At 48.1% G+C, this 19,616-nt stretch overlaps 2 protein-coding genes across 2 annotated transcripts in view; one reads left to right on the top strand and one right to left on the bottom strand.

The window, feature by feature from the left end:
- pard6a (par-6 family cell polarity regulator alpha) overlaps nucleotides 1–11,968 on the top strand; it is a 28,842-nt gene extending 16,874 nt beyond the window's left edge. The window contains exon 3 of the mRNA XM_023827050.2: nucleotides 7,728–11,968. Within this exon, the coding sequence (XP_023682818.1) occupies nucleotides 7,728–8,608 (881 nt within the window). The 3' untranslated portion in view covers nucleotides 8,609–11,968. The remainder of the gene's footprint in view (nucleotides 1–7,727) is intronic.
- Nucleotides 11,969–15,173: 3,205 nt separating this feature from the next.
- On the bottom strand, nucleotides 15,174–17,344 carry LOC111851828 (uncharacterized). The gene is made up of 4 exons (XM_023827089.2): nucleotides 17,046–17,344; nucleotides 16,160–16,552; nucleotides 15,484–16,006; nucleotides 15,174–15,398 (listed from the first exon to the last, which is right to left on the bottom strand). Exons 1-3 carry the CDS (start codon nucleotides 17,284–17,286, stop codon nucleotides 15,558–15,560), a joined length of 1,083 nt encoding a protein of 360 aa, XP_023682857.1. The 5' UTR covers nucleotides 17,287–17,344; the 3' UTR covers nucleotides 15,174–15,398; nucleotides 15,484–15,557.
- Nucleotides 17,345–19,616: the final 2,272 nt, after the last annotated feature.

Consider the following 19,616-nt stretch of genomic DNA (forward strand, 5'->3'; position numbering starts at 1 on the left):
CTGTGTTTTGCAGCTCTCCGCTATTCCGCTGTGGCATTTCTGCAGCCATAGTCGTGTTTATTTGGAACCCATGAAGAAGATGTGTAGTACGCTTTGGTGTCTGTTTAGCATCAATGCATTATTCATGTGAGTACAGCGGCTTGTGTACCATGGCGGCAGAGATGAACACGCTCGCTGTGGGCGGGCCCGTTTCCCGCGCCGCCGTCTCTGTGAATGCCTGCGTTCTTTCGTATGTCTGGCGACGCGGCAGAGCGGAGTGCCAGATTGTTAAATAATCCCGATGTTCTGCGGTAATCTGCGTTGGCAGTACAGAGTATGTCGCTCTGCTAAGCGCCCATTATTTATGAGGACAGAGAGGAGTTTGACACGGCGCTCTGGAATGATGGCGCGGTGTAAATCCACTTTGAAATGTAAATGTATATACGCCACAAATCTGAATCTAATTTTACTCCAGGTGGCACTTAGTGGTGGGCTATTCTACATTTAAATTGATTTTTGGAGTCTGGATACTAGGGGCGGCATGGTGGTGCAGTGGTTAGCACTGCGGGGCGGCATGGTGGTGCAGTGGTTAGCGCTGCGGGGCGGCATGGTGGTGCAGTGGTTAGCGCTGCGGGGCGGCATGGTGGTGCAGTGGTTAGCGCTGCGGGGCGGCATGGTGGTGCAGTGGTTAGCGCTGCGGGGCGGCATGGTGGTGCAGTGCTTAGCGCTGCGGGGCGGCATGGTGGTGCAGTGCTTAGCGCTGCGGGGCGGCATGGTGGTGCAGTGGTTAGCGCTGCGGGGCGGCATGGTGGTGCAGTGGTTAGCGCTGCGGGGCGGCATGGTGGTGCAGTGGTTAGCGCTGCGGGGCGGCATGGTGGTGCAGTGGTTAGCGCTGTCGCCTCACACCTCTGGGACCTGGGTTCCAGTCTCCGCCAGGGTTCTGTGTGTGTGGAGTTTGCATGTTCTCCCCGTGTCATCGTGGAGTTTCCTCCGGGTTCTCTGGTTCCCCCCACAGTCCAAAATGCAAATTGCAGTTTCCAAATTGCTCATAGGTGTGTATATGTGAGTGAATGGTGTGTGAGTGGATGGTGTGGCATGCTTGACTGCCCCATGCTTGACTGCCCCATGCTTGATGCCCCATCCTAGGTGGTTCCCTGCTTTGTGCCTGTAGCCTCCACGATGAGCTCCGGACTCCCGTGACTCTGAATAGGAAAAGCAGTTTCAGAAAATAGATGGATGGAAGTCTGGGCAATACTGGTATGCTCTGGCTTTGTTAGAATGGCTGGAAATTGAAGGACTTAGACCTTCCAACATTCTTGCTCTGTGTTTACAGGCATGTGTGGGATGTATTCTTTAGCACCCTCTAGTGGGTCGTCTGTCAAATGTCCTCACAGTCTGTAGGAAGGAACACGCACTCACACACACCGCTCACAGTTCGGCAAACTTCATGGAGTGAATCCTGCTGTATGGCACCTTCAGTCATGGTTTAATGCAGACCTAGATGTGAACCTTCAATTTTGAATAATTTCCATCAACAGTGCTGCTGAGGTGCAGACTGCTTTAAACGTCACTCCCATGCTCGCGTGCTGAGGTGCAGACTGCTTTAAACGTCGCTCGCGTGCTGAGGAGCAGACTGCTTTAAACGTCACTCCCGTGCTCGCGTGCTGAGGTGCAGACTGCTTTAAACGTCACTCCCGTGCTCGCGTGCTGAGGTGCAGACTGCTTTAAACGTCACTCCCGTGCTCGCGTGCTGAGCTGCAGACTGCTTTAAACGTCACTCCCGTGCTCGCATGCTGAGGTGCAGACTGCTTTAAACGTCACTCCCGTGCTCGCACGCTGAGGTGCAGACTGCTTTAAACGTCACTCCCGTGCTTGCATGCTCCATTACCAGTGCTGATATGGCAGTTTTTTGCCTTTGCTGGTCACACTGGGTAAATGTTCCCCAGTTTGTCCATGTGTTGGGTTTGGCTCTTTGCTGTGGGGGGGGTATGTCAGCCCTGCGGCATATTGTGCCTTTCTGTGTTTACGCAGTGCTGTGGGGGTTTCTGTGTTTACGCAGTGCTGTGGGGGTGTCGATACTGCCCAGTCAGCCGTATTTCCTCATCCCACGACCTGTCAGTGGGACGACCTGCTGGGGCTTGCAACAAGCCCAGCCTCCCCCCCCCCCCTCCCAAAAAAAAATAAAAAATCGTGATTTGCACTGATCATTTACTGGGAGAGATGGGTGGGGCTTGGCCCAGTGGCAAGTTGAAGATCCAATAAGCTAAGAGCAGCATGTCCGTCGTGCCACCCACCATGTTAACCGCCCCCCCCACCACGAGCACCACCAACAGATGCTTAAAGTCAAAATATGCTTTAAGCTATCTGTGAACATGGAAGAGGATCATGTAATCAAACACGCTGGGTGGAGTTTGAGAAAGATGCTACATCTCTGACCTTGATGAAGGCGACCTGGTCTAGCTTGGCCTAAATAACGACCGGCTTTGAAAATGAGAAGTTAATGTGCACAGAGGGGGAAACGTGGCACCTGGCTCAGGTCCTTGGGCTAGATTCAGGTTCTCGCTGTAGAGCATCACAAATGGCCCCAGCTGAAAGCTGGTTGGCCCCCGGGGTGCCCCCTCCCCTGTCAATTACACATCCAAAACAAATCATTGGCTAATGATGAGGATGGCGCCTCTGCATGAATTATGGGCCCTTTTATGCTCCCTTCCTTAAAAAAATCGTAGAATCACCTATAAAAGAGAACAAAAAGCTCCCCACTGTAGACCATGTACAAAATTGGTTGTTCCCAGAGTGTGTTGCGTACAAAAATGCATCCCTGCTCAGTCAAGCTTGCAAATTGAATAATTCAACTTCCAAAGTATTCCAGTACCGTAATAGCGCAGCTTATGCTATTGCCTATAATATCATGTCTTGGTGCATTTTGATTACCAGCGATTATTCAGACTCCAGAATGCATGTTGCAGCTGTTGCTTCTCAGTTGTATCACATGCTATTAAAATTGCTAAAGTTTAACACGTTTGTAGCCCCTCCCCCCATTTTTATTAATTCACTGAATCCATTGCAGTCGCCCACCTTGATCTGCACATCCCTTTTTTTTTTCTTCTCTCCCTGGAGTCTCTCCTTAACCCACCTAGTCTTGGAAATATTAGCTGAAAATAAATCCCCAAAAAGCCATACATTGCTCTGTTGATTTTTTTATTTTTTATTTTTTTTTTGCTTTTGCTGTGAAGTTCGTTGCCCTGTGATTTTTTGGGAGTTCCATCGCTGCAGAGACCAACCTACTCACACTTGGACTCTTTGGGAGTACAGAGGTGCAGGGATCAGCCAACAAAAGCTCTGAATGACTTCACATCTAGTGCCGTGTAACCAGGCGTGCTGCCAAACAAACCTGTGAATCAGTCTCCGGGACAGTGGCCTGTGTGCGCTGCAGATCCCTCTTTATATTTTCGATGTTTAGCTGATACTTTTAGCTAAGGTGGATCAGAGTGATGCCTGTTTACACAGCTGTGTGTTTTATTGGAGCGATGCTGATTGGCTGGGGGGCCTCCCAGGATTTGAACCGACATCCATCAGGCTATGAGCCAGCATACTGTACATCTACACTGTCTGGTCTACATGTAATTGCTTGCCTCGGGACCTTCCCCAGGTTTGTGAGATGGGCCAGGCCAGAGGTGGCAATTTCAGGTCCAGAAAGTACAAATCCAGACCATGATTCACTTTCAACCAACCAGTTGAGCATAAACTGGTTGGTTGAAACAAAATCTTGGTCTGGATTTGTACTTTCTGGACCTGAAATTGCCACCTCTGGACCAGGCACACTGTGTGGTCGCGACCTGGTGGTGGAGGAAATTCTGGGAAGGCAGGGATGGGCTGAGATTACAGGATGACTTCAGTTCTCCTTTTTAAGATCAAAGCTTTATTCCCGATGCTTTGCACCCCTCACATTCCTGCTTGCATATGGCAAGTTCCCCACCCCCATCTCAGGCAGCTAGCAGTGTGCTTCTGCAGTGTGCTTCTGCAGTGTGCTTCTGCAGTGTGCTTCTGCAGTGTGCTTCTGCAGTGTGTGTCTAGATTGATTAAGCTAATGTAATATGTGAGATAATATGGCTCAGGCCCAGCAGCCTGCTGGATTAGGCGGAGCTTGTGTCTAAAACGGATCAATGGGGCCTTCTGTAGCCGATGCTCTCAGCTTGAACTGGTCAGTCGCTGCATTGAGCAGTGCACATGGATCTGTGGTATACGGCCTTTCTGTAGTGGCCGTCCAGTTTATTTCACAAGAGTTGTCCCAAGACACTTGTGTCAATCTGGAAGCTACTGTTCCTACCAAGAGTTGAAGATCTTCGGGAAGGAGACACAATCCGCTTTATTCCATATTTATTGTGATATTACCTGCTGGCTATGTTGGGAGATGGCGCGGCCTTCCGGACATGGAGGGGGGGGGGATTTTCCCAGCATCCTCGGGTTCGCTGGCGGCCGCACGCCACCGGATTTGGCCAGTGGCTGATGTAAACAGGAGCCCATCCGTCTCGCTCTCTCCCCGTGTCCATCTCCGCTTTCTATTTATACTGGCACTCTGCAGGATGGGTCCGGTTCCAGACGAGCGTCAGCCTCGCCTGCATCCCAAATCCCCTGCCCTTCAGCTCAAAGGGTCACCTGTACTGCATCTACATTACAGCAATGCTACCCTTATCCACAGGGTGGCGCTCACTCGGTGACCAGCCTTTAGTATTATATGACATGTCTAACACATAGGACAACGTGACATCACCCGCTCAGTTAGGCCTGCAGTGATTCCTAGTTATGCCAATCAGTTACCGTATAGCTTTACCCAGACCTCTGCTTCCTTACTGTACACGCTCTGCATTTAAAAATAGCTGTGAAACATCACCCCCCACCCATGTCCCATAGGATTGCAACCAATCCGGCGCGGCGGTGCACCCTCTAAAAATAATAAGTCTGGGTTGCGCCTTGTCCTCTCGTGCCCGGTGAAGTCCCGTGGTTGGGCTCCGCTGGGGGGGGGGGGGGGTCAGTAGGTTCACTGTGGGGTCCCATTCAAGGCCCTTTCCTGTCCCTGTGTCCCGGGGGCTGATGGAAGAGGCATCCCCCCAGGAGCGCGGCATGAAACATGCATGCCCAGCTGGCCAATGCGCTCGTGGGCGGGGGGGGCGGCTTTCTGACGTGGCTGAAGGCAGAATTCATCAGTGGAGGACAGATGGGACCGGCCCGCTGTGCTTCCTGGAGGGGAACCAAGTGCTACAGGGGAGAAAATGGCTGTATTGCCCTTGGTTTTTTTTATTTTTTTTATGCGAGTGTAATCTGATTTGGTCAGGTGAACCTTACTTCTGCTAACCAACTGCTAACCAGCTGGTAATCACCGACTGAGGCTCACATTTTGTGGTGACGGACCCTGTATGCATGAGTAAAGCAGCTTATTCTGAGCTGCGGACAGTCATGTGGTGATTGGATTGTTATGTTCTTTGCTTGAATGGGGGGGGGGGGTGGATCACATGCCCACCAGCCCCCCTCCCAACAGCCAGATCTGAGGCACTAGAGACTCTGTGGGAGTGATAGTGCTGATTTTCCAAGGTCATCTTAGCTCATAATCTAATAATCTTAACAACAAACACTGAAGCTTACTTTGCTGTTAGCTGTACATCACACTGTGACCCTGCTCTGGGTACACGGTACATGGATGGATGGCTATACCACTTTTCTGAATACCTTTGTCCTGGAGGTGACTCTGCACACCATACAATAAAACTTTATTGGTCTGCAGGAAGGCGATTTTGTTTTCCAGCAGCATTAGAAAAATAAGTCTCAGCACAATATTCCCCCTCTCCAACGATGGTCTGTTTAGTATATGTAAGATAGAAATGTGGAAGGTGCATTATTTAGTGCCGGTGGTTAGCCAGAGAGTTGGGTTAGTGTCCTTCAAGCTGGGTGAGGTTGGGAAACTGGAGGCGTTATACAGTAGGAGTAGAGCATTGTTGGAGAACTGCATAAGCAGAACGTTCTCCTCACCTGTACCAACTCCCTGTCGAGAGATCGGAGTACAGTTTGGACACCCGTGATTCCTTCCTTTGCTGCTCCTGAGGAGTCCTGTGACTGAGCTGGCTTTCCTTAGATTTGATCGGCCTCCATCCCCTTGATATTGCCTTGCAGAGCAGCGTTTCTCAAACCAGTCCTTGGAGACGCCAAGATGGTCCACATTTTGGTTCTCTCCCAATTCCCTGGGAGTTGGGAGGGAGCAAAAACCTGGACCGTCTTGGGGGTCCCTGAGGACTGGTTTGAGAAACGCTGCTCTAGAAAACAGCTGCATTGATCTAGTAAAACGTGGAGCTATTTGCTGCACCCTGAAGGACTTCCTCAACAACAGTAGCCCAATCTGCAATTTCCTGTAGACTCATGATGGCCTTGTCATGATGTAGACTTTGACCTGCTTATATACTCCTTCCGAGGACGGTGGCACGGTGGAGTTCAGCAGCAGTCTGTTCGACCTGCAGTTCACCACCAGCTCCTTTGACTTTCTGACATTGAACAGCAGGTGGTTCTCTGTATACCACCCAACTACACTGCTGCAGACTTCTGCACTCCACTTCTTTAATGCATCCTGTGATCTTCTGAAGATTTGCAGTGGCACAGACTTGTGTCTGATGTCTGTGGTGTAAACAGGAACGACGAAAGTACTGTCTCTTGGGGGTACCTAGTTGTGGCATCAGATATGCAGTTACTGCCGCAGACAAACTGTGCCAGATGGTGAGGTAATTTTGCGGCCCGGACAACACTGCCACCCTCAACTTGTGGGATTCCCTTTGGCTTCTCACCAAGGCAGAGAGCTTGTCTGTCTTGGCTAGGTCTCTATATTCTCTGGAGGAAAGTAGGCTTCGCAGTTGTTTCTCCTCCTGCAGTGTACAAGTGTGACTGGTCCCTGTGTTTGGGACCAGCATTGAATCTTTCAGTCTATGTGTCTCATGGACAGCAACAGACAGGTGAAAGCAAACTTGGGGGTCACAGTACAAGGTCAGCCAGTGTGCAGACCTGAGGCGTTATAGGTCTTGCTCAGGGGCCCAATGGCGGCATCACTCTGCTGATCCAGGGATTTCAAGGACCTTCCTGTCTTGGTCTTAACCCACTGAGCCATCTTTTCTAAAACATGTTGCTGGCAATGAGAAACCAAAGTAAACAATCTACTAGCACAGTGTTTCTTAACTCAGTCCTTGGACCCCCAGACAGTCCATGTTTTTGCTCCCTCCCAACTTGGCTTGGACTGGGAAATACAGTATTAGCAAAACCAACTGAAAAGAGAGAAAATAGGAATGAAAATAAGAAGAAAATGGCAAATAAGATGTAAATACAGAGCTGCCAACTATGGTACCATCTTGCTAATAGTAGCAAGGACTATTGGGTTTTGAGGATCAGCAGACAGTAGGGGATCCCGTCCAATTTGGTCCAATTTTTAGTGGGCAAACACTGAACATTTTGCTTGTGAAGTAATCTTTGGTGACCCCCACACTGAGGGAAACCAGTTGTGTTGGCAAGCAACTGTATTTAATGTATTTAAGCTGGATTTTGTCATTGGTGAGAGAATCAGTGGGATCTTCTCATGCTCGTCATGGTTAGTAATTTTGTTGGTACTTTTTGTGACGGACCTTGATCCAGGAGGTCATGAATTCCATCCCTCTGGTCTAAGCCTGTTGTTTACTGTGCAAGACCTCACTCACCCCTGGCTGTTCTCTCTTCTGCAGATGAGGATGAAGCCATGGTGTTTGCGACCAACTCCCTGCAGAGGAAGAAGAAGGGTCTGCCGGGCCTACGGCCAGCTTTGCAGAAGAACAAGCCCACGCTGCTGATCGGGCATCCCCAGGACTTCCGGCAGATCTCCTCCATCATCGACGTGGATATCCTGCCTGAGACGCACCGGCGCGTGCGCTTGCACAAGCATGGCTCTGAAAAGCCGTTGGGCTTCTACATCCGTGATGGGCTGAGCGTGCGCGTCACCCCGCAGGGTGTCGAGAAGGTTCCGGGCGTCTTCATCTCCCGCGTGGTGCGGGGCGGCCTGGCTGAGAGCACGGGGCTGTTGGCCGTCAATGATGAGATCCTGGAGGTCAACGGCATCGATGTGGCGGGCAAGTCCCTCGATCAGGTGACGGACATGATGGTGGCCAATAGCCACAACCTGATAGTGACGGTCAAGCCGGCCAACCAACGGAACAACGTGGTGCGCAGCAGCAAGGCCTCGGGCAACAGCTCTGGCTCAGGCTTCTCCCAGGACTCCACCCCCAGCCCCGCCTCCCAGTACACGAACCACTTCGGCAACAGCAGCATGGCGGAGGGGGATAGCGATGAAGATGGGGACCTCATCATTGAGAGTGACAGCCTGCCGCCCTATCTGCCTGCCACCTTCGTCGTCAACGGCAATGGCAGCCACGGCGATGCGCTGGTGGCGGCCGCCACACTAGAGCCCCTCCCCCAGAGCGCCTCCCTACACAGCGGTTCTCTGTCTGACAGCAAAGCTTCGCTTAGCTCCCTCAACACCCCCAACACCCCCACACACAATGGCAGCCCCAGCAAGGCCAGCAGCAGCCAGGAGAGCATGCATGAGGACGGCAACATCATCACACTGTGAAACGCAACACCGGGCCCCCCTCCCTACAGCATGCCACTCCCCTTTTCTATAGATGGGAGGAGTTTGGACTGCCAAAAAAAGTCATGAAGGAACTGGAAACAATCTTAAAATCTATATAAGCCTCCACACACCCATAAACATCTACTCCCTGTTAAATAATTGAATTAATTCATTACCTCAACTGAGCTTGTTTAACTACAGAAGACCCGGTTACCTGATCAATAATGCCCGTAACAGCCTGGTGTTGCTTCGTGGCTGTGACAGTTTGGTTCGGTCCACATGGTGGTCAGACACATTCCAGACACATAATTGGGTGGAGATGGGGTGCCGCTTGGATCGGGAACGGCATGCCGTGATCCCGGGAAGACTTTCCAAGGCACCGTGGGGAGCTGGACTAGCCTTAGCGTGTACTAGCTGGTTTAGCCACACTGCAGTGGACCTGCTGGCCGTTCGTGCGCAGCGGCAGTGCTGCCAGGCGTGCCGGCATCCATCGCATGCTCCGCGTGAAGCAGACTATTGACTGGTGGCCAGATTCCTCTGAAAGCGCGATACTGGATCCGGTTTTACTGCGGATAGAGACTCATTAGAGCATTAGTTTCCCAGTCATTGGGCTGTAGGAGGCCTCACTGCAGGATCCTACAGGAAACCTCCCCCTAGTTCATTTAATCAGGGTAATGGTACCATTAGCGTGTTGTTATTCGGTCTGTGAAACGCAGTGTGGTCACCTGCTCACTGTTGCTGCCCTCGTCTCTCTGGCTACTTTGCTAAATGTCCTTTATGTCCCTTTTTGTCCTGTCTCTCTTTTTAAAAAGCTTCCTTTTTACTATAAATGAAGGTGTGACATCGGACCTTCTAGGACACCGTCTGTTGGCACCTTCAGTTTCACTTTCATTTTCATGTTGTACTTAGGAATGTCCTGTAAACAAAAGCCCCACACATCTGCTCTCACTGTGTTCGCATGCACTGGAGGTTTGAGGAACAATCAGTGGAGTTGGAAGAACATTTTAATTTTTTTTTAACATGATTTTTTTTCATTAAACAATGATAATACTAATGATATAGTGAGAATGTAGCATGAAGGATTTACCTGAATACGATGGGGAGGGAGTGGGAGACCCCCCCCCCCCCCCAGACTTAGAGGCCTGTAGGTACTAGAGTCACTTTGTTTTAAATGATGTGTAGAGGAGTGGGGGATATGGCTGGATCGGTAGGTTACTCACGGTGAAGTTAACGATCAGAGCCCCAGATCGTTCGAGACACGCTCACTCTTGGGTTAAGCAGTTCCCCACACAGCCAAATGGATTGACTTAGGAGAAATGGTGGTGATTTTGATAAGCAAGGGTGGGAACGTCTTAATTGGATCAAAATGTTCTGACCCACAAAGCAGTTTGTTTAATGTTAGGCTTCACCCCCCCCCCCCCCCCATCATCGAGTTAGTTGATCATTTCCTGATCCAGGTGCCCCAGAACTATGCTGGTATATCCGCTGTTTGCAGTGAAAGGATAATGATCAGGCAGATGGTGGAAGGAATAGCCATCGGACAGTAAATTGACTCGAGCTGAACTTTGTCCCTAGTGGTAGTTTGAGGTCATATGTGTGCAATAGCCTGGGTGTCACGTGAGCCCTGTTCTTTTTACTCATCCCCGCCAGAACCCCTCATGCAATGAAGTTGTAATGTTGTCTCACTGTCTGGGCAGGTAGGATATCTCACATCTGTAGGTATATCTAATCCGGCTCCTTGTGATTCCCACGGTGATGACATCATAGTCACATGATGAGGAAATACCCCCCCCCCCCCATTGCAGGCATTGTTTTTATTAGTGAATCTTATGAAATTACGTTAGAAGCCAGTCATGTTTGTTTAGACACCCTTTAAAAGGCATTGTCTGACCCACTCGTCCCATTGGCCTTCTAGAATGTTCCACTTTCATCATGGAGACGTTCTTCTCTGGGGCACAACGTGTGCCATTTCCGGACCCCACGTCACACCGGCCACTGTATATTTAACATGATTTATAAATAATCTCCCCAGTCACTCTTTTAATACGAGCACATCACATTCCAGATTACCACATTTTTTTGGGGGAGGTGAAGAATTCCAAGTGGATATAATTATCTTAGGGATTATGTTTAGGATCTGGAACAAGCATGGCTGTGGGGCATCTTATAGCTCTTGAAGTCTTTTACTTGCGTATACGTGGCGTTTTACTGACAAATACTTTTTTTATGCTCAATATTTCTGCCATCTGAAAATACAAGGCAAGAAGGAAATGCAAATATTGAAGGTTGTTTCCTGGGCAGACAGTGATCTCAGAGTGTTTGTGTTTCTAGGTCCAGTGTCTCTGAGGGGAAAATTCCTGTCATGTTTGAAAAGCTCTGTACATGGATCACGAATGCCATGGGCTGCCTGCTCAGACAGCGTTACGATAACAGCTGTTTGAGACAGACAGAGGTGTGGTCGTTGTGCATGAATTTGGACAGGGCCTGTATCTCTGTGCTTTTTAAACTGTAGGTCATGATTTTGGCATTTTACCAGTGTGGAGGCTGGAGTTTCTGAGGAACCTGTGAAGTTCACTTGCAAGAGCCCTCATTTGCTGTTTAGTAAAGTGGCTATAACATAGATTTACCCCCCCCCCCCTTGAAAATAACTTCTATGAAAGCTGCATAAGAGTATGCTTACATTTTTATATATTTTTAAGGTTGATTCTGCAGTCTGATCTCTGACAGAAATCAGTTTCAATTTATGTGCATCCCATTTGCCCTAAAGGTTAGGGGTCAAAGGTTAAAGGTGACTGCTGGGTACGTGAGGTCAGAGATGAAATGCTAAGGAAAGACAGGGAACAGTAAGTACACCAGAGTGAAATGTAAACCGAGTAATACCACGGTGAAGAAACAAATTTGTGGATGAATTGCTGGATTCACTAACGGGAGATGTAAATGACTACACGCATCAAACTCTCCAGTATCAGATAAAAATGCAAGTTATATGAACTTGCACATCAACTAACGACCCATGTTTTCTACTGATCTCATTATTAGAGTACTTAGAAAATAAAGGGAGGTTTTTTTAAAAAAATATATATATCTGGGGGGATTTTTGTAGGGATGTTTTTATATATGTACAAAAAACACGGACAGTATTTTTCATACTCTTGTACTTCTATTTGTATATGAGAATCCACAAGATGACATTCGCTTCGTACTTCTTTGTCTACTAGGAAACAGAAATAAGAGGAACTTATTTATATTATTTAATGAATCTTTAATGAAGGGTTTGGGTGTACAATGCTGTGAATGTTACATAAATGTATGCTGATTAGAGAACACTATAATTTAAAGACAATAAACTATTTTAAAAAAGTTGTTGGTTCGTTTTATTCCACAGCTCGCATGTTCTGAAATTAAGAAACTGTGCATCCTGCAGGTCTGGGTGCACGCAGGCGTCCTGCAGGTCTGGGTGCACGCAGGCGTCCTGCAGGTCTGGGTGCACGCAGGCGTCCTGCAGGTCTGGGGGCACGGAGGCGTCCTTCAGGTCTGGGTGCACGCAGGCACCCTGCAAACTGTTAACTGGCTGGAAGGCCTGGCAGCATGGATCTGGATTTCTGGTCCACTGTCGGGTGCAGAGAGTTTAAACGCTGAGATCTATTTGGGTGACTTATGACCTCTGCCTTATTTGGGACATTTAATGGCCTCTTACCTGGGGGGTTGGGGTCAGCAGTCAGTTTCTAGGTCCCTCCGTCTCATTTCTGCTGACTGAGACAAAACTGTGTAACTGTGGTGTATAGCAGTGTTTCCTAAACCAGTCCTCAGGGCACACTGGACGGGCCCGTATTTTTGTTTTATCCCAGTTCCTGGCACACCTGTAAGGTATTTAGAGCTCCTGATTGCTTGGGTCAGGTGTTCTGGGAACTGGGATAAAACAAGAATGTGGATCTCCCCAGTGTGCCCTGAGGACTGGTTTGGGAAAGACTGGTGTATAGTATGTCATCCAACCATCCATTTTCTCTAACTGCTAACCCTATTCAGGATTGCGGGGCGTCCAGAGCCTATCCCTGAAGCTACAGGATCAAGATAGGAGACCCATTGCAGTATAGTACAGTATGTCCTGATTATGTGTAACATACATGCCCATATGCACCTTCTAACACAGGGCAGTCTGACAGGGTCAGTGGAGATAATTAGGTTACAGATGATGGATAGATAAGTATGTGAATGGGGCAGCCCTGTTCAGGCTGTGTGTGTGTGTGAGAGAGAGAGAGAGAGAGAGAGAGAGAGATCTGAGAACAAAGGGCTTTGTGAAGGAGAATGCTGCTCTCTTTCTCTGGTTGTTTGGGCCAGGGGTGTATATAGGGGTGGGACCACAGGGGAAATGGCCCTAGTTGGAAGCTGATTGGCCCGCAGTGTACCAATCCTCTGTCACTCACCAATTCAAAACATATCGTTGGCTAATGATAGGGTTGGCTCCTCTTATGCCCCCCTGAATCACCCCTGGTTTGTGCCCTTGTTCTGGATCAATACTGGGGCTGTTTCTATATTCACCGCTTTCTGCCAAATCATCTGGCCGGGCTGGAAGAGATGGACTGTTAGGAAAGGGGCCGCTCTCTCCCAGGAGGGGGCAACGTCTGGGCGGTCCAGTGGCGGGCCGGAGCAGATGACAGCAGCCGGCAGGTGGCGAGGGGGTGTCGGGTTTACCCAGTGCCCTGCGCGTGTCGCTTCTGCTCCCTCCAGCGCTACAAAACTCAGCTCAGACAGCATAATATTATGCTAATGGCAGAATGGCTGACTTGTCCCTTGACTCGCTCCTCTCCCTTGTAAGAGGGAAAGCGGCCTGGGGCAGCGCGGCACAAAGGTGGCTCTGTCTCCAGGCCGCCGGCATCCAATGGCCCTATTGTGAGTGGGGGCTGAATCCCCCCAACCGCCCGACCTGCTGGGTTATTAACAAAAAAAGAAAAAATGTGGAATGCACAGAGGGAAGTGTGTGTCAGGCCTCCCCCCGCACACATCATTTCCTGAACACTGCTACCGCTCTCTGCTGATAATTATGGTAATTATTCATAGGCCAAGTGCAAAGCTTTCTGGGAATCGGGCCCTGTCGCGTTAGGGGCAACCCTCGCATCATTACGCAACATCCATTAGCGCTAGTTGGTGACCCTATTAAGCCTGCGTTTCGTGATGCACGCTGAGTAATTATGTGTATGTAATCCCGCTGCCGCAACTCAATGTGTTAAACATTACGGGAACTGATGTCGGCTGCAGGGTATAATTTTCAGATTTTCGGCGAAATCGAGCAGCGCTGTGAAGACTCCTCCAGAACACGGTGATCCATCGTCGCTCCCGATCAATAACCATATCCCGTTTCACTTAGAATCAGCAGCATGCTGCTTTTTTTTATGATTCTCAGATACTCAGGGTATGTACAAAATGGCATACTGCGTTTGCTATGTAGTAGGCAAATCAGAGTACGCAAAGTCTGCAATATGTCCGAATTTTCAGCATGAAGGAAAGCAATTGATACCCTGATGACATACTACATTCTGCGAATCTGTGTCAAAGTTGCAGAGGATGTGCTACCTTTACATATTTAAGTTAAAAACAATACCCAGTTACATTAGTAGACTTGAATATGTATTTTTTTCATTGATGGTTTTTAACAGTTTTTAATTGCTGTAGGGGTTAGGTTACATTACTAGAAAACATTAGAAATCACTCCATGTGTAAGCTGGTGACCGCAGTATATCTGCATGCATGCATACTGTCCTCATGCATACATACAGTATGTACTACATTAATAGTCAAGTAGTAGGTTTCTAACGAAATTTAGTATGTACTGTGTAAATATGCATATTTGGACGCACCCTCCGTGTTCACGTTCCTGTCGGCTGTGGCCCATAATGCATCTCTGCCCTTCGCCTGGGGCAGTGGTGGCGTTTCCAGCGGACCATTTCATCTTTGCTTTCAAAAACATGAAGTGCCTGTGACCATTGTGTGCGCGTTTACGCAATGAGCGCGTCATGGGTTTCTGCCAGGAAGGGACACAGAGTGACTCTGGCACATAGCTGCATAACAGCGCTGAAATCATTCAGAGATAAGCAGACCGGATCAAACTCGCCCTGCGAGTCCCTGTCGAGCCACTACCACATGCCGTGGTCACATACCAAACACAGAAATAAATCTCTGGTGGCATTTACATTATGTTTGCATATTCATTTAAATCTTAGCACACACTTAACATGAAAATATTTACCTGTCAGGATAAAAACATGTCCTGTCAGGACCTTCAATAGTGGGCCATTAAAAACTACACATAATAGCAGCTATTATATATTATTGTTTATACTTTGGTGTTTCAGATGGGCTTGCATACCCTGCCAGATTTAGGGGGGCAGCATTTAAGTGCCCTTACATATGTAAAATTGTGCGTAAAATTGGGAATTTCTAGAATTTCTAACTACTCCCATATTCATGCTATAAAATGCATATCAAAAGCACCATATTCCTTTACAGCAACAAAGTAGTTTCACCCATATATATGCCTTGTGTGGATAGTATAACAACATGCCAGTCATCAAGTTCAAATTAATTTATTTCTAAAAAAAAACTAATGTTGTACAGAGCATATTACAATTCACATTCACCCAGACTGGACAGCTCTGGGCACATAGTCTAGGCCTTATTCCAGAGTCGTGTGGGTTCCTCTCAAGTCGGGCTGGATTCAGCATTAGCTGGCCTGGCAGCAATGGGAGACCGGCTGGATTCAGGATGGAAAGCCCAGGAACGCTCCCTCCTTCCACTATGAGGAAGATGAAGAATTTTACTTATGGCTGCAGGTCACCAAGTATGACTCAGTTTGGGGAGGCGTGGGGCACTCCGCTCACCTGTCCGGGTTCTGAAGCTGTCTCACCCGGTGTCGTACCGTCGCCGGTGGTTGAGTCCGCGCTCTCCCTTCCCTTCACGTCGTCACCTCCAGCCCAGGGTCCGCATTCTCAGTTTTGAGTGTCACCTCCCCCTGGCTGCCCTGTCCTGCAGCCTCTCTCTGCCTCCGGAAGAGCCGCCGGTCCCGCTCCAGCTCCTCTCTCATCCGCGCCAACGCCTCCCTCTCTCTCTCTATGGCCATGGACTCCTGCTCCTGGGCCCTCCTCAGCTGCTCGATCGCCTGCCTCTCCCGCTGCAGCACTCCAGCTTCTAGCTCGCGTGCTCTCTTCATCTCCTCCTCCTGCGCCCTCCTTAACTGGTCCGTTAGCGCCCTCTGCTGTTCCAAAGCCCTGGCCTCCTGCTCCTGGGCTCTCCTCAGCTGCTCTGTCAACTCCCTCTCTCTCTCCAGTGCCCTAGCCTCCTGTTCCAAGGCCCTTCTGATCTGCTCCTGTTCAGACTGCCCAACAGTTATAACCTCCAGTATATCTGCAAGTGAGAGAAACAAGTTTATTCCCGTTTAGACCCTGCAAAGCCTAAGTGTGAATTCTGTTGTCGCACCATTACAGATAAGTGCCAGAGACTCATTTCTAAGCATGAAACAAAAACACACTGAAAAAGCATAAGTGGGAGATAAATGACCTGGATATTTCGTGGCGTTTCTACAAGTGTTTTGCAAAGTCGCCTGGTGCTTAAAAGCGCAGGGCGGCGCGGCGATCACTCCATCCTCCACCTGTCGCCTTTTTGTCCTGTCCTCCACATCGGCGTACTCGGCAGGGTGTCTTTTCCGTAAATGTTTCAGCAAATTGCTAGTGTTGCGGCGGTGCTGGATGTTCTCCAGACATATGAGGCACAGCGCTTTGTTGCCGTCCTCGTCGTCCTGGTAGTAGGTCCACACGGCGCTCCGCTTTTTGGACGTGGCTCCGGACAGGTAGCAGGTCTCGGCGGCGGCACCGGCGTCCCCAGCGGTCGGCGCCTCCTCCGCGAATCTCTCGTGTTTTGCGTCTTCTTCTACCGCTACGGAATCCAGCATTTCTGATGGAAACGATGATTTTATTTATTTATTTTGCAAAATAGGATTAGTGAACTGAGACCAAGTTTGACTGCACACCTTTGTTTACACGCTTAATTTAACACACTTTTACCCAAAGCTACGTACGAGTAAGGTAAACGGCACATCATCTGTGATACATATGGAGGAAAACTAACAAAGAGTGCAAAGAAAAACTACCTCATATACTGAAATAAAGGGAGATTCCGGAAGAAAAAAAAATACAGATCGAATACTGTAATAAATACACTGGGGTTTTTCCCACCAACAAACTCATCGGATTGTCAGTTTCACGCTTTTTCACGTTCAATCCTCTTACACATTAAACGGCAAAGTATAAGAAGATATGAACGATCAAACCTCAGAGGGTGTATGACTTACGATGCGTGCATAGAAACATTCATGCATGTATACATGTACAGATGAAGGTTTCTTTGTCCTTAATCGTCACCCAGCTGTGCGCGGTATGATACATACCTGGATAATCCCCGGTCTCCATTGCATGGTGGAAAGCCGTCACCGATGCCCCCTCAAACGGCCTTCTCTTCGCCTCGACGTCGGCAAATTCCGCCTGGTGCTTCGATCGCAGGTGCTTCAGCAGGTTGCTGGTATTACCACAGTGCTGGATGGTTTCCGAGCACACCAGGCACGTCGCCTTATTGGGATCCACGCCGTCCTGAAAATACGGCCACACTGCACTGCGTTTTCTCGACGCCATTATTCCAGCGGATTTCAATTTGGCCACATTGGAGCTCAGCCCACAACGCCGGGGGGCTTGTTTGCTGCCATCTATCGACGTGGGGGACAATCTACAGCAAGGGAGCGCACGTCCTCGGGGGACGCTGCAACCCAGCGCCTAGACCGCCTTGGAAGCCGAAGGGATCGCACCCCGTTATTTGAAATGCATAAATAATGAAGGATTAATTTGGCATTCTAAGCCAGAGTACATACTTAGAAGTATGTTTCTATGGGAGCTGATATTTCTATAAAATAATTTTAACTGTTTTATTGGAACGGAAGCTGGTTTCATGCAAAATAATGGTGTCTGCCCTGACGCATTTTTAATTAGCTGGTTTAAAACAGATTAAAATATTAACTCTATCAGTGCTTGAAGGGGAGGGGGGACAGGTACCCCCCTTGTTATTCAGTACCAGGTGCTGGTACTCCGCTTGTTATTCAGTACAAGCAGATATTGAGAGGTACCAGTACTCTGACGAGAAAAACAAAGAGGAGCTGGTACGGTGTACCAGTGAGTACTGATCCATTTCATGCACTAAACTCCATTCATAATTCTAACCACTTCTCCTGCTTACAGGGGGCCCGGAGCAAAGACCACAGGGCTGTGGTATCTGCAGAACAGGGCACATACACACTAACACACTACTGGAAATGCCAGTAAGTCTAACTGCTTCAGGAGGAAATCAGAGGACCTGGGAGAAACTTGCTCAAAACGGGAAGAACATGCAACCCCCCCCCCAATTAGAAAGATAGGATTCGAGCCTATCTTAAAAAAATCTTCACAAGTCACTCACTCCTAACATACTTAAAATATTTTTGGTTGTCACACAAACCCTGAAAATAGAACTTGTATGGTTATTACCATAAAAAGTTAACACTTAGTAATATGCAACATACTAATGTTGTTTGTTGTTATCACCTTTTTTTAAGAAGCTCAAAGATCTTCACAAGTTGCTTGTTACTCATGGACTTTAGACAAACACAGTAACACTCCAGGCCCCTTCAGTAATTTTATTCATCTTTGTATGAGTTTCATTTTTTATTAATCAAACCCTTCATGATGCTATGTGAATGGAGTGGGGAGTCAGGATTTCACCTTCAAGAAATGTCACTATATTGCATTAATCTAATTGATTGAATCTGTGTCACAGAAAATACATGGCAAGCGTCACTTTATCATCGTCCAGATTTCAACCTTGGACATGCCTGAAAAAACCCCACTTGGCGAGAGAAGGTGAGCCGGCATGGATGATTATGGCCGTCGTTGAAATGTAGCAGCGACAAATTCTGCAGCCTTAAATCCACGTGGAATTAATACTGAACCCAAAATATAAATTGATTAATAGAATGTATCCTCATTAGGGTTCTTACAAAGAATAAAGTTTGATTAAATTTTACAAAATGAATAAAGATATTCTGCTGACGAAGAGCCTAATTTATTTTTTAAAATCCCTTTTGGGGCTATTGTTTTAGACATTCCTGTCCGAAAGATGAACAGGTTAAGCCTGTATGGGGATATGAGCCTCAGCGCTCCTAAGTCAAATGCTCCTGGTATTCCAGGAGAACTCCGGTCAGCCACCTCTGGAGAACTTCCACACTCATACACAGCTCCATCAGACTTCATTCCTGCAGCCATTGTTTATAGTCAAGCAAAAAATGGCATTGTGCATAATTTCAAAATTGTGCTGGGGAGGGGGAAGAAAAAATGCTGTTTTAATTGACAGCACTCTGCTTGTGGGAGTTTTACTTGCACAAAAATGTTCTGAGAGCAGAGAGAGAGAACCAATCAGATTATACAGGAAGTGGGTCCAGGCAAGTAGAGGAGGCAGGACCAAGACATCTGATTGGTTGGTCCCACCTCCTCCGGTTGCTTGGACCCACCTCTGCTACAATCTGATTGGATATCTCTCTGAACTAAATCATTTTTGTTATTTTATAGTTTTGCTGTCTTTATAATTGATCTAAAAAATAAACCTTTCTATGGGTAGGTGTGTCCAAATTTTTGATGAACTATATGTGAAGCACTTTGGGCCAACTACTTTATAAGAAGTTGGTCAGCATCTGCCCAGTAAGCTTAGTTTAATATATAATGAGTATATGTAGGCAGTCAGGGGATTACATTTCCACTGCAAATACATTAGGGTGTTAAGAGCGACTGCTGTTGTCATTCAAAGCCAAGCACTTCTGCAAGTTCAGAGAGCACCTCCTTCTTAGGGAACTCATGTTTATGGAGCATCCAGGGACCTTTTTCAGAAAGCAGGATTACAGCCTGATAACTTGTTGGATTTAAGGTAGTCTGGGCTAAATGTG

Source organism: Paramormyrops kingsleyae, chromosome 13 (genome assembly GCF_048594095.1).
Source record: "Paramormyrops kingsleyae isolate MSU_618 chromosome 13, PKINGS_0.4, whole genome shotgun sequence".
NCBI classification, from domain to species: Eukaryota; Metazoa; Chordata; class Actinopteri; order Osteoglossiformes; family Mormyridae; genus Paramormyrops; species Paramormyrops kingsleyae.

What these genes read in the sequence shown, in the direction of transcription:
- LOC111851828 (XM_023827089.2), bottom strand. Translation starts at nt 17,286, where the DNA reads ATGGCGTCGAGAAAACGCAGTGCAGTGTGGCCGTATTTTCAGGACGGC. An exon ending in GGAGACCGGGGATTATCCAG is followed by an intron (nt 16,553 to 17,045) that starts GTATGTATCATA and finishes CGTTTCCATCAG; the next exon opens with AAATGCTGGATTCCGTAGCG. An exon ending in AAACGCCACGAAATATCCAG is followed by an intron (nt 16,007 to 16,159) that starts GTCATTTATCTC and finishes TCTCACTTGCAG; the next exon opens with ATATACTGGAGGTTATAACT.